Here is a 13,655-nt window from a genome sequence, read left to right as displayed (position 1 = left end):
TCCCTTCCGTCCCTAACTTGCATGGATCTGAAACCAAGATGAATTTAGATTTTCCAGAAACATTCAGAATGTAATCTCTATCCTTCCTGAATGCCACGAAATATTATGGTTAAATTGCATATTTTTTTAGTCAATATCTACCAACCTTGCCTGTTTGATGTGACAAGTTCAGTTCTTCATCACACAGCCATGTTTCAGGTTAGTTGGAGAGTATCTAACAGATACCGGCTTCGTGATAACTTCAGTTACATTTACTTACTTGTGTGACTGAATGCATCTTAAATGGCCAGGAATTATTTTACTTTTATTTTTGTTTAATAGCCTTTATGATGCAGCAAATTGGTGAACATAGCAATGAACCTTATAAATTATTTTCTTTCTAGCCTTATTCTTAGTCACGTACAACTTCCAGTGTCCATAGTTGATTGCCAGGGCTGCAGGTTTATATGTATCTTTATTCTGTGTTTATACAGCATGGAGGCCACTCTTCCATCACTAGTGACAGTAGTAACATGTATTTAATGAGAAGAGGGCTAAGGCCCTCTAGAGTGTACCTTAATTTATTTTTTATGGTTTTCAGAAGGTTGTGTTTAGACAGTCTTCATGTTCTGAAGGGCTAGTAGGCGTTGCAGAGTAAACTTATTTTAGGGTTTACGTATGTGGGGAGGAAGAGAAAATGTTCCTTTTCAGCCCAGTATTTTTGTTCATACTTGCTTCTGAGTTTGGGTACAGAAGTTATTTGGGAGAAATAACTACAGTGTAATAGATGAGAGAATTGTCTTAGTTCTTGCATAAGGGTGTGGGAAGGAAAGAGAAAGAAAAATTTACCTCTGGGGAGAAATTGAAAGAGAAGGGATGACAAAATAAAAATGTAGATGTGTTTTATGAAATAGCGATTCACTGAAGCCTACGTGTTCTGTAATCAGTGTTGTACTGATCACCACAAAATACTGACCAGAAATTAAATTCTAGACTGTGTGTTGCCTGGGTAGGAGAGAGAAAAAATGTAGGAAAAGAAGGATGCGTCAGACAAAGAATATTACGTTAGAAGCATTCAGTATATCCTATTCCCTTCCTTGCATCCTCAGGTGGGGAAAACACACACTTTTTTTCAGCATTGTCAGTTTACCAATTGGAGAACTTCAGAAGACCGAAGAAGGAATGTTTCTACAGATCAGTAAAATATGAAAAAATATCAGCATAATTATTTATGGACAACTTTTTTCAAAGCTTCTGAAATGGAAATGTCCCGGAGTGACACTGAATTCAGCAGGGTTTGAAGGCATTTCAGTGTCTCATAGGACTGGATTTCCATTTGGTATGCAAATATGGTGTAGCACAAATGCAAACTTAGTCCTGTAAAGATCATTTCAGAATCAGTATTACCTAATTTATTAGGGGGAGCCTGAGTACCATGGGTAACTGACAGTTGAATGGGACAAGTCAGTGGACGGGATTAGGAGTGTGGCAGGAGGTGGATTGTTTTGTTAGAGTTATTACCTGCCTGCAAAATCTTGACCATGACCACTAATTCTCAAAAATGAGCTAAAGGTAACAAACTGTGCTGATGCTGAAGAGCATCTAGAGTCTAACTGCAAAATATTCGATCTGCATCAGAAGCAATGTTAATGGTTAAAAAAGAAAGAGAGAGGAGTTCTAGTTTTATAAGTCACTGCTTTTGGTGAGAAGCTGCCTGAAGGGAACCAATATGCTCCTACTCTGCTGGTATCATGAAGCAAGCTCTGAAAGTGCTGTGTGCTATTGGCTTCAATCTGGGAGGTTCCCTTTCAATGAGACCCTGTCTAGCTGCCTTAAAGAGGTAGAAAATCTCTTTCATAACACTGTAGGACAGCATGAAAGACAAAGCCCGGGTTCACCTTAGTCTTCTCATCACATAGACCTGGGAGTAGTAACCAGCCAGAGGCTGAAGCTGGCAATGGCTACAACCACTTTAAGCAGTGACTGCTGGTCTCTTCTCTCTTCTCCTCTCTTCTCTTCTCTTCTCTTCTCTTCTCTTCTCTTCTCTTCTCTTCTCTTCTCTTCTCTTCTCTTCTCTTCTCTTCTCTTCTCTTCTCTTCTCTTCTCTTCTCTTCTCTTCTCTTCTCTTCTCTTCTCTTCTCTTCTCTTCTCTTCTCTTCTCTTCTCTTCTCTTCTCTTCTCCTCTCCTCTCCTCTCCTCTCCTCTCCTCTCCTCTCCTCTCCTCTCCTCTCCTCTCCTCTCCTCTCCTCTCCTCTCCTCTCCTCTCCTCTCCTCTCCTCTCCCTCTCCCTCTCCCTCTCCCTCTCCCTCTCCCTCTCCCTCTCCCTCTCCCTCTCCCTCTCCCTCTCCCTCTCCCTCTCCCTCTCCCTCTCCCTCTCCCTCTCCCTCTCCCTCTCCCTCTCCCTCTCCCTCTCCCTCTCCCTCTCCCTCTCCCTCTCCCTCTCCCTCTCCCTCTCCCTCTCCCTCTCTGTGCCTGACCTTGTCTTTCCAAACCCCCTCTTGCCAAAACAGCAGCCTGGGGATTCAGGTAACAGCATAGATGCACAAGCCCATATGGACAAGTTGTGGTATTCATAAAATTACACAACCTGCTTTTTTGCTGTTTGCACATTATTAGCCCATTTTTCTGCTGTTTGCCTACTGCATAGATGTTATGCACCTCCATCCAGCAACAGGAATAATGGAGGTAGCTCTCAACTGATTCCTAATGGGAATGGTTAAAACAATTTGTGTGCTTTACTAACATTGCGAATGTGATAAGACTATGCAGTTGTGTTACAGTCCATACATTATAATTGTATTTTGTCTCATTTTCAAAAAGAAAAAAAACAGTAGAATTTAATGAAAATATAATACATTGTAATGATTCAGACCTTGCTCCCTTTCTCAGTGCTCAACCCAAGAGTTTTTCTTGATAGTCAGCACCCTGTCTCGTCTGGACTTGGAAATTCAAGCTCTTGTTCCAGTCATACATTCTCATGTGAAAACTCCTCTACTACAAAATGCACTGTTGGAAATCCCAGAACTTCTCTCCCCAGTAAAACATTATTTAAAGATCCTTAATGAAGAAGCAGCCAAGTAAGTAGAGAAAATAGATGAATCTTCCGTGCCTCATAGGCTTTCTGACTAAATGTATTCAGTTATGTGAATTATGCATCTTGATTTAATACACCTTAGTTTTATATTTTTGGTTTTATATTTATGTATGTACAGGTGGCTTTTAGTTAAAGCAGAAGTTGTTTTCTACAGCTTATATTCTTTTTTTTAAAGTTAAACTAAGTGAGCAAGTATTTTGCCTAGTGGGTGTCTGCCTCAGTCTGAATAATTTTTTTAAAGTTTTTCAGCTGTTTTGGGGAATGAATTTAGAGCAAAATATGTTTTGTTCAAGTTATTTTAACAACTTCTTAATTACTTTTTAAATAGAGAAACTTCCCTTTGGAGAGATACTTTACTTTTAGCAGAGTGGCTGCTCTGCTGTCAGGAATATGCCTTTTACTATTTTTGTGAAAATTCATGAAAGCTTTGAGTACCACCCATCCTTTTTTAAAGAAAATCTATTTACATGCTTACTTTACTGATGACACAGAATCTGAAGTTTAATAGTTCTGAGGATTACATGTAGCCTGTGTGATTTGTACCCCCTTGGAGCATTTCTGGGGTTAGTGGCCTACCTTAGGCTCTAGGTGTCGTCAGGCAATTGCCTTCCTGCAGTCTTGGAGAGGTGAACTGAAAGTATGGAGGCTGTCTCCACTTTTTTTTGTATTAATTCTGTCCTTCATTGGTCCAAGAAAAAAAAAAAGGTAGACAAAGGAAGAAGATGCTAAATTAGAATGAGTATGCATTATAAGGGAGAGTGTCTTTAAATAATTTGTTGTGTACTGTTTCTTCTGAAGAACTGATGCCTCCATTATTACCCCTAGATCCTAGTTTTAACCACAGGAGGAAGAAGGCAGGACACTTAAGATGCAGGGATAGTAAAGCAAGAACATGAGTTCAGTAAGGCAGGGATTGTACAAAAGCCTCTCAGGGGACAGGATTTAGGAGGAATACCTTGTGGCCGGTAAAAGTCTTTCACAAAATAAGCAGTATAAAATCTTCTAAAAGAAGGTTCTCTCCTGATGCTAGGCACAGAGGCAGTCTGTCTGGCTTGCACAGCCAGCCTTTCTGAACACTTGACTGTGCAGATTTTTGGTCTCCTTTCAGTGCAGAGGACATTCTGAACACAAATGAGTATCATTCAGCTTTATATCCAGATCATCCTAAACTTCCTTGCTATAAGCAAGTGTCATTTAACTTTGGACATTTCCTCATGTGTAATATTATGAGATATAATTGGCTGTGATATGCCTAGAGTTTCTTTGATGAAAGATGTGGTATATAGTTAATGTATAGTTGTATTGGGGCAGCATAGTTTTGGTCTTTTATTTTCAAAACAGACTAAAACTAAGCATCCAATTTATTTATAAAATACTTTTTCTCCAGCGGAGACTTAAATTAAAGAAATTTAGGAATAAAAGCCCAGAACTTACTTGATTTGCTTCTGAATTAGAGACATATGCAAGGTGTGTAAGTTTAAAAGTTGAGAAGGGTAGAAATATTTGCTATTCCTGTTGGACAGGTGGGATTATGAGATTTCTACTGGTGCATGGTATCCAATTATAGTTGTGGCAGGTTATGACAAAACAGACTGTATCTTAATTATACTAGATTTACTGTAGGTAGGCTTAAAATATGGTTGGTTTCTCTTCTATGTTGATGATGGGTAGAATAGCATACAAAAATAAGATACAATGGGATAAGTAGAAGATACCATAATTGATCTTGCAGAATGCATATATTTCATTTGCATTTATTCAAGATGACTAAAATAACTTACCCATTTGGCCTTTATATATCTCAGACTCGTGTGGCAACATTATTTGTACTCAAGATTCTTTCTTTCATCGAAATCATGATGACTACTCATATACATACATGCACACATACACACCCACTTGCACACACATATTGTATACTGTATCATGGATTCATTTTATTATGTGGTGTGGATAAAATTCTGTAGTGGTTTTCAAAAGCATCCCTCTGCTCCAGGGGAGTTCAATATTTTGTGTTTTGTTTTAAACTGACAACTTTTACATTTTTGGTAGGTTTCACATAGCAGTGACAGTCTTCACAGTCAGCTGCTGGCTACTAGCGATCTTTTTTCCCTTGCATTCCCATGGAAACAGGTCTAATTAGCACAAAATATTTTCTAAAAATTAGTATTGTATTTTAAAATGGCATCTTTACTGTCACTTATATACTAACTAGGTCCATGTAATGCAAAATCAAAGCACAGCTTTGTGTTTCCTGTATGGTCACTGGCTCCTGTTTTGGTTTCATTCTCAGGCAACGGGGTATTGGATTAGGTAGAATATTGGGCTTTTTATTACTTCCATGTTTTATTATTACTTTCAGTTTACTTGATCTCCAAATATTAGATTTCAGGGCAATTATGTAATTAACTGTTACAGTTTTGTATTTGCTCTAAAATACAAATCTATATTTCAATTAACTTAGGGCTGGTTGCACTAGTTTTTATGTTTGCCTAATACTTACTAGGATAAATTTTTGTTATTTTTGATGCCAACCATATTTTTAATAGCTTGTTCAGCTTCCCAATTTTAAATATTTGAATAGCATTGTCTGTTTCAGATTTCAATCCTGAGCTGAGATAGTGCAGCCAAAACAATTCTGTCATTTTCTGACATTGAGACTACAAAAGAGCATTGTTTTGCATGTATTAAAAATGCTCTGGTTAATCTTTTCTTGAGAAAAGAAGGAAGCTACTCTGAGAAACTCTTGATGATGTTCTGCTTTGATGAAGGCCTTGTAGGAAGGATTTTTCTTTGCAGTCCTCCATGAAAATCTACCCAAATTTGGCCAAATTCTAAATGTGTCAAAAATCTCTGTTCACATTATGCAGAAGTTATCTCGACCTTCACATTTAATCATGATAAAGATGTTGTTGGCACTTGGGGTGCTCCAGCAATTGCACAGTGTTCCAGAATTACAGATTGACACAGAAGGGAATGATCTTGTGCTTCCTTTTCTTGCTCTGCTCGACCAAGGGAAACCAAACAGAAAGCTGCAGGATGAACATTGAGAGACAAAACAGAAAAAGAAAAAAAGAGAAGAGTGAGCAGGGTTTGGTATATAAGAATGAGCATAATGTGATAGAGTAGAAAGGAACAGGAATAGATTGGTTTTGAATAGAATGGGGGGAAGCTATCTTTGTGTAGCCTCTTAGGATTTGTATGCAAAGTTCCTTTCTCTTTATGTAGTGTGTATGGCAGCTTTTGGTATATGTGCTGTACTACGACCAAGTAATAGAAAAGCTGTAGTTAGAAAATAAATAGCTTTATTTAACATCAATAACGCTAGTATTAAAACAAATTAGAATAAAAAATAAAAATATGGATGCCGCTAGTAGAATTGGGGAACATATCTTTGGTTTTACTCTTATTTTATCTTATGCTTCTTATGGATAGGACTGGAGATAAAACCCAATTGTTCAAGGACCTTACAGACTTTCCTGTCATCAGAAAGAGAAAGGAGGAGATCCAGGATGTGCTTTCTAAAATCCAGTTGCATCTGCCGGACATTCGTAAACAAATTAAGAATCCTTCTGCAGAGTATGTTACAGTTTCTGGTCAAGAGGTAATATGGTATCTATTATGTATGACTGTACCCTTGCTTTTCTGGAAAATAGCTTAAAAGTTAGGCTTAACTAGAACACTCTTCATTTGGTATTTGATGAGGTCATTTGACTATAATCTTATGTACAACTTTAAAGAGACTTTTGTGACAGTGCCACATTTTTATTTCTTAAGTCAATTGCTTTAGTGATTTAAATAATAAAAACACATTAGTGCAGTTGAATTTGGTTCAGTAAAGCTATGCTTTTCTGTATATGTAAAAACACTTGCATACTTCCAAGGTTAATTATGTGGCCATTAACTGCTGAAACATTCTCAGAGAACCAGGAAGCACAGCATTAGGTTAATTTGAAGAATGGTAAAATGATTTGTAAGTACTGATTAAGACTGTAATTTGAAAGATGGGAGAGAGGAGGAACAGTATTAGAGAATGATAAATGTTATTTTAGTTTTAATTCTTAGAAACGGTGGTTGCAGACTGAAGGTTTTGTTTGCTAGATGCTGTACGAGTGTAGGCAGGCCATGCTCCAGTAAACCGAGAAGTTCGGTGCCAAAAAAAAAAAAAGAGAAGGCAGATCCTGCCAGATTTTGGGGGGAACTGAAAGGAGCAGTGAGGTTGGGAACTGAGAATAGGGAAGGTGGGGAAAATGGGGAAAAAAAAGGAGTTAGGAAACTGAATGAGAGTTGGGAGTAAAAAAGATGAATCAGTGAGGAGAGGGAGGGAAGGGGGTGGAAGCAGCCCCCCATCACATTGAGGACCAAGGAAGAAAGACCCAAGAGACACAGCAGGGAGCAGACAGGCAATGCTGAAAGTGAGAGAGAATGTGAAAAGGGATGTAGTACAGAGAGCAACATTTGACAAAGAGCTCGGGTGGATATTTCTTTTGATGGTTAGGTTGAAAAGAGGAAACGAGTGGCTAAGAGTTGGGTAGGCTGTGAGCATGGATGTTGAAGTCCAAGAGGAAATGAGGAAGAGTCTGTTTGAGTATTGTGTGAGGAACGGAAGAGCCAGGATTTGAAAGGTTTCTCTCAAAGAGGCTGGTTTAAGAAGTGGATGATGACATGCGCATGAAGGAAAGGAGAAGAGAAGAATTGATCAAAGAGAGGAGAGCATCTGAGGAAGTAGTCAGATGAGAACCAGACAGGAGAGTTTCAGAAAGCACCAGTTACTGTGCACACATTTAAGAGAGGAGGCCTTTGTAGCAGGGGACGGCTCAGAAACCGTTGCAGATGAAGAACAATCTTGGTAAATTCATGAAAGGAAACGCGGAGGTAATGGATATCTGTTATCTGGTAGGAGTGTTTCAGAGACATCAAAAGAGGCAGTAGAGGAAGGATTAGAGAAGATGGTCAGTGAGGAAAGACACTAAAAGAATAGATGTAATGGAAAGGGAAGCGTGTGGGAGGAGCAGAGCATAAGCATAATAAGAGTCTCTTTGAGCTGAGCTCTTTCTTCCTCAGATCAGTGCAGTATATTCTTCTTATGTCATTGTAGCACTCTGATAAATGTAGTATTCAAACACTTCTTTGCAGCAGACCTGGGTAAAAGCAGGTTTATGGTTTGCTAGTTATGGAAGAGAGAGAAGCTGCCAGGAAACTTCTATGTGTCTCCCCACTCTGAACATCTGTTTAGGGAAAAAGCCTTCTTGGAGAGGAAAAAAATAATTATTTTTTTTTTAAATCAAACTACTCGCTCCTTCATGTGTGCCCCGAAACCCATGATTATGAATACATGGTTAGATTTTCAGTCAGCCCACGGTTTAGTAACTTATATTTCTCAAGTTCTTCTTCGAGGTCTGATGAAGATCCAGTTGACACATACCTTTTCCAAAATATGAGGTTACACCCATATCTATCTTATCTTTTGTTTCCAGACTTCTAATGTCTGTCCGGATAGCGATAGCATTGCTATTCATTTCAGGCAGGATGTAGTACGTTTGGAAAATGTTTGCTTCCTGCATGGCATAAGCAGTGCTTGGGGCCCGGTTTATTCAATACTGCAAATATTTATCTAAGAGGGCTAATAATTAAAGAATGAAAAAGCAAATGTTTTTGTTGTTTTGAAGAAAATTGCAACCTCTCTGCGTGTTTCTCACTAGCCACGCGAACACACCAGGCAATTGAACTGTCTGTGTTAATTTAGGCTGTTTTGAGTTCAGTTAGTCATCTATCATAGACACAAATGTGGTGTTATTTTCTGTCTTCCTTTTGTAAACACAGCTTATTTAATTGTTTTGAGATGAAATTCAGTTAAAAACTGTAATATCGGTACATCAGTAACACCACTAGTGGTGCAGCAGTTGGCTCATTTTCAAACCTTTGCAGATCTCTGCTTCTACCTGTTTTCAGTCTTTCTCTCATGTGTTTTATGCAATTTCAGAGTTCAGGTACCAAATATTTTCAAGGTGTCTTAGGTAAATTAAGAACTAGTGCACTATGTCCTTGCTGGAGTCTTGTGCTCATGTTAGGATTATTCTTGTTTGTACTTGAAGGTGATTGCAGGCTATTCTGGTGAGGTGCAGAAGGTTTTATCTAAATCATACTAACTGTAATGGAAAGGCTTTGTCAGATGGGAGTCTTTTGGTTTTCTGCAAAGGTGATCAGATTCTGGGTTAATCTAATCTCTTCTAGAAATTCATTTTCCAGCTGGATTCTTTTATTTGAGAATGCCTCAATTCTTTGACATCTAGGACCTCAGGCTGGTGTTATAAAGATAACCAAAATGAATCATATAAAATACTGCAATAAACGCATAGTGTAAATTTCACTGCACTGAGCAAGCCTCTCGCCCTTACTGCCAGTTTCCACCATTCCTTCCCTTTCTGACCCCAAGTTGATCGAAACTTGAAGCAAGGTACTGTAGATAGAGTGCTAGCTTTTGGCTAGCACTCTGAAATTGTCTGTGAAGTGTTGTAGGTAGCTATGGCTCAGTGAGTCTCTGATCCGTAGGCAGGAATGCACATCTCACTGGTAAGGAGTACCCTCAGTAAAGGTGGTATGTAGTGTAGAGTCCATGTTAATGCTGAATTCTCTACAAGGCCTGGTCAGGATCAGGTAAGAGAGTTACTAGCTTTAGTCTGGTTTTGGCTTGATAGGCGGGAGGTGAGGAGAGCGTGTTAGTGGATGGAGGATTAGAGCGGCAGAGATGGGGCAGCAACACGGCAGGGCGCGAGAACAGCTCAGGAAAGGTGTTGCTCTTTCGGCAGAACATTTGTATGTCATAACCCTTGCTTCTGGGGAAAAAAGAACATTAGCTTCGTGTCTGCTTAGTCTCCTCAGGCTGAATATGGTTTTCCTCTGATGCATACCCATCTCTTGATGTATGATGACTCTGGTTCTGTAGCCTTTAACTTCCCATAATGTGCAATACTATGTTTCTGTTTTATTTTAGTTTTTGGTAGAAGTCAAGAATTGCCATAAATCATCTGTGCCAGCTGACTGGGTTATGGTTAGTAGGTATGTAAAATGTTTTTGAAGTTTGTTCTATTGTAATATATAAGAAAAAAAATGTGGTATTTTGGTGTTAGAACTAAATATACACATTTTTGTTGCTCCATATGCATGTTCGTGTTGGTTTTGGTTTTTGTTGGTTTTTTTTAAACCAGCCAACCAAAATTGTTATGTTAATTTATTGCCATAATAAGTTTTACTGAAAAGCAAACAAAACCAAACTGAAAAACTGAAGTATTTGTTTTTACACAGTAGATCCTTTGTGTGCTATGTTACTTGCTTAATCTTTCAAAGAACATGTACTGGTGTCAAAACTGTGGTCTTGATTCAGTTGTACCTGCAGTGTGTAGATGCAAATCTTTCATAAAATTTTTGATTGTTCTTACATTATTCAGAAAGGTAAAGTAGCTGTGCAAATATCAGTACATTTCAATAAATGTAGTGTATTTAAAATGTCGTTTTACTTCTTCATACAGGCAAGCTTTGCTTGCTTTGATACTTTGTTATCTAAGCATGATTTTAGATAGTTCTGGATACTTTTTCCAGTAGGTGACACAGAGATGGACTGAATTATGTAGTTGGCTTCTTTCTTTTCAGTCATTTGTTTTATTATTTAATAGAACAGGTTGAATACCTTAATGTTACAATGTGTGAGCACAGACATCTCGCACCAGAAATAGACATGATCAAGGTGAACTCCGAAGTCATGTTCTATTCACTTATACAAGAATTCACTGTTAAAAGCGCACAAATTAGACAGAAGTAAGATTATGAAGAACAAATTACAGCTAATCTGGATTTTGTAAAAGGAATGCCTGGGAATGACATAGTAAGTCCTTAAGGAAAATACATAAATAAATAACAAGTGCCCCAAATGGAAACTAGTATCCATGGAAGACAGTCTGTATTTACTCAGTTTGTTTCAGGTTTATCATGAAGTTTTCCTCTTTAAAGGGAATTTTTTTTCTTGAAGTTCATTGTATATACAGTCAGTCACAGAGAACTTGTCCATTTGTGCAGCATATTGCTGAACTGAATTTTGTGAAATATATAAGCTTCAGTGATACATGCTATGTTGTGAAAAACATTTTAAAGGCCTCTGAATGGGCAGTGGTGCAGTAACCACTCACTTCCTTCACAGCAAGGATCATCGGAATCAATAGAGTTTGGTACCACAATAAAGAACATTTTTTTTAACATCCATTTCAAGGCTCACAGAGAGTAAGAAAACTAGTCCAATTTTGCATGTAGATGGTGTAACTGATTGCTTAGTAACCTTGATTTCCTATTTGGCTTTTCTCTGTCTTCCAGCACAAAAGCTGTCAGCCGTTTCCACTCTCCTTTTATTATAGAAAATTACAGACATCTGAATCAGCTCCGGGAGCAGCTAGTCCTTGACTGCAGTGCTGAATGGCTAAGTTTTCTAGAGTGAGTTTACAAAATAGAGTCAGTTTTCATCATTGTCTTTAAAAAAAAAAAAATAAATTGGTAATCCAGCTATGTTGCCCACAACTTTAGATAGTCAATTAAAATACTGTTCTACTGTTCTTCAATTTAAAGCATTTGAAGGCAAGACCTTTGCAGACTGAATAATGACACCAGTAGTAATGTCTCTAGATGTTGAAATTCTGATGAAAATACACTATTAAATATATAAAGTGGCACTCAAAATTTGAATACTAATATCACAGCATTAAGAACCTGAAAGTAATACTGACTGTAAATGAGTGAAACTGAATCTAGTAGTTTTCTTATTGAAGTACAATGTGAGATGAAAAAAGAATTTATTATAAAAGTAACCAAATTCACTTTTAATATTAATTGGAGTATGGCTTCACTGTTAAGTGTGGCATTGCTAAACAAAACATAACAAATTAAGTAGAATTGTAGCGTTACTTACAGTTTTTGAGTTGGGAATGTTCAGGGTGTTCGGGCAGTAGCTTGGGTGAGCGTAATTCTCCATAGCCCTGTTTTTTTGTATGCCAGCCCTGCAACTGACTGTGAGTCTGTTTGCTAGAAAGTAATGGGAGTGTTATTGTCCCTTACAACTGGCAGTGAAGATCCATTTGTCTCAGATCAGAGTTTTGAATGAAGTTACTTGACTATTTAACCAAAGGATCTTTAAAGTGGGAGTTTAAAAAATATTTCTGAAACTTCTGAATACTTTTGATTTTTCGGGTGTCTGGTTATCAATTATTTTTTCTTTTTACTTCCATGAATTACAAACCCACTGAAATTGTTCCTCATGTCATGCAATGATAATCGGCTCGCTTCTACTTGTGCTTTTCCTGTGCTGCAAAAACTTAACACGTTCCTTCTGAAGTTGTCTCATGGTCTTAACTGATGCCAAGGTTTGCTTCCAAGTGGGAACCCGGCAATTCTGTAAATTTGGTAGAAACTAGAAAAACACTCCAACTCACTCTTCTCCAGATGTGTTGCCTTTGCAATACTATTAAAATAGTTCTGTTAAATAATTTTTTTGTCACTGTATTAGCCACGTAATTTTCAGTAGACCTAATTAACCTGTCTTCATTTAGATCTAATGCTTTTCATGCTCACTTTGCTGTTTTCAATAGTGTTACATGGTAGCAGCATACAACAAGGAAAGACCTTATATGTAGGAAAACACACGTCTTCCCCACCTCTCCATTTATTTATTTATTTATTAAATTTTGCTCCCCTACTGTTTTTATATTCCTTGTTGTATCTTTGAGACTAGGAGAAGAAAAAAGGAAATTCTGGAGAACTAAGAGAATAAACTCTACTGAAAATTGTGTTATCCTGGTAACGTGATTATTGTACTGAGGGAAGCAATACCATAAATGGAAAATGAATTCTTGTTTTTTCTGTTGTATGTACCATATTTCATTGAAATTGTAGACAACTCCTGTGTTCAGGCACTTTTAGTTTATTTTTTTTTACTATAACGTATGATTGAGTGAATTGGCGGTTGGGATTCAGCTGCCACTGTGATAAACAGTGGCATTTTCATAGACCTCATTTAGGCAGCAGGGATCAACTGCAGACCCTTTGTATGGTATCTAATGAATTTCATTTTGCCTGCTTTTTTGTGCTTAAAAATAATTCACTGTTACAACGGGAGCATGAAGTCTGTCTTGATTAAGATTTTGTCCTCACATTGTAAGTTAATACACTGCTGGGAGATTGGAATTCAGAGTAATTTAAAGACCACAGGAGCCCTGTGAGAAGCATGCATGGGGTATATTTTGACAGTACATTTGTATCTGTATGAAATTATTTTTTTCTCTTTTCTTCCTCCTGTTATTTTTCCCTGTTTTGGTATAGCCATTTTAGTGAACATTATCACCCTGTGTCTAAAGCGATTGGTCACCTAGCAACTATCGACTGTCTGTTCTCATTGGCCCAGGTGGCTAAACAAGGAGACTACTGCAGGTAATCAATTTTTAATTTTTATTTAGGATTTTATAGGGAATTATAAGAGAGTATTTAAAATAAATTTGATTTTAATATGTGTACTGCGGTAAAATGCATTATTAAAATTGTTTAC

The 13,655-nt window shown here is 37.6% G+C and overlaps 1 protein-coding gene across 3 annotated transcripts in view; it reads left to right on the top strand.

Moving 5' to 3' along the window:
• Window positions 1-13,655, top strand: part of MSH3 (mutS homolog 3) — a 118,467-nt gene that overhangs the window by 68,953 nt on the left and 35,859 nt on the right. For all 3 annotated transcript variants that reach the window (XM_054186851.1, XM_054186850.1, XM_054186849.1), the window contains 5 exons: window positions 2,869-3,056; window positions 6,509-6,677; window positions 10,068-10,132; window positions 11,438-11,554; window positions 13,433-13,540. In XM_054186851.1, the coding sequence (XP_054042826.1) occupies window positions 2,869-3,056; window positions 6,509-6,677; window positions 10,068-10,132; window positions 11,438-11,554; window positions 13,433-13,540 (647 nt within the window). The remainder of the gene's footprint in view (window positions 1-2,868; window positions 3,057-6,508; window positions 6,678-10,067; window positions 10,133-11,437; window positions 11,555-13,432; window positions 13,541-13,655) is intronic.

This window comes from Rissa tridactyla, chromosome Z (assembly GCF_028500815.1).
Source record: "Rissa tridactyla isolate bRisTri1 chromosome Z, bRisTri1.patW.cur.20221130, whole genome shotgun sequence".
Classification (NCBI taxonomy): Eukaryota; Metazoa; Chordata; class Aves; order Charadriiformes; family Laridae; genus Rissa; species Rissa tridactyla.
Note: the sequence above shows the minus strand (reverse complement) of the source record. Positions and strands in the feature narration are given on the sequence as shown.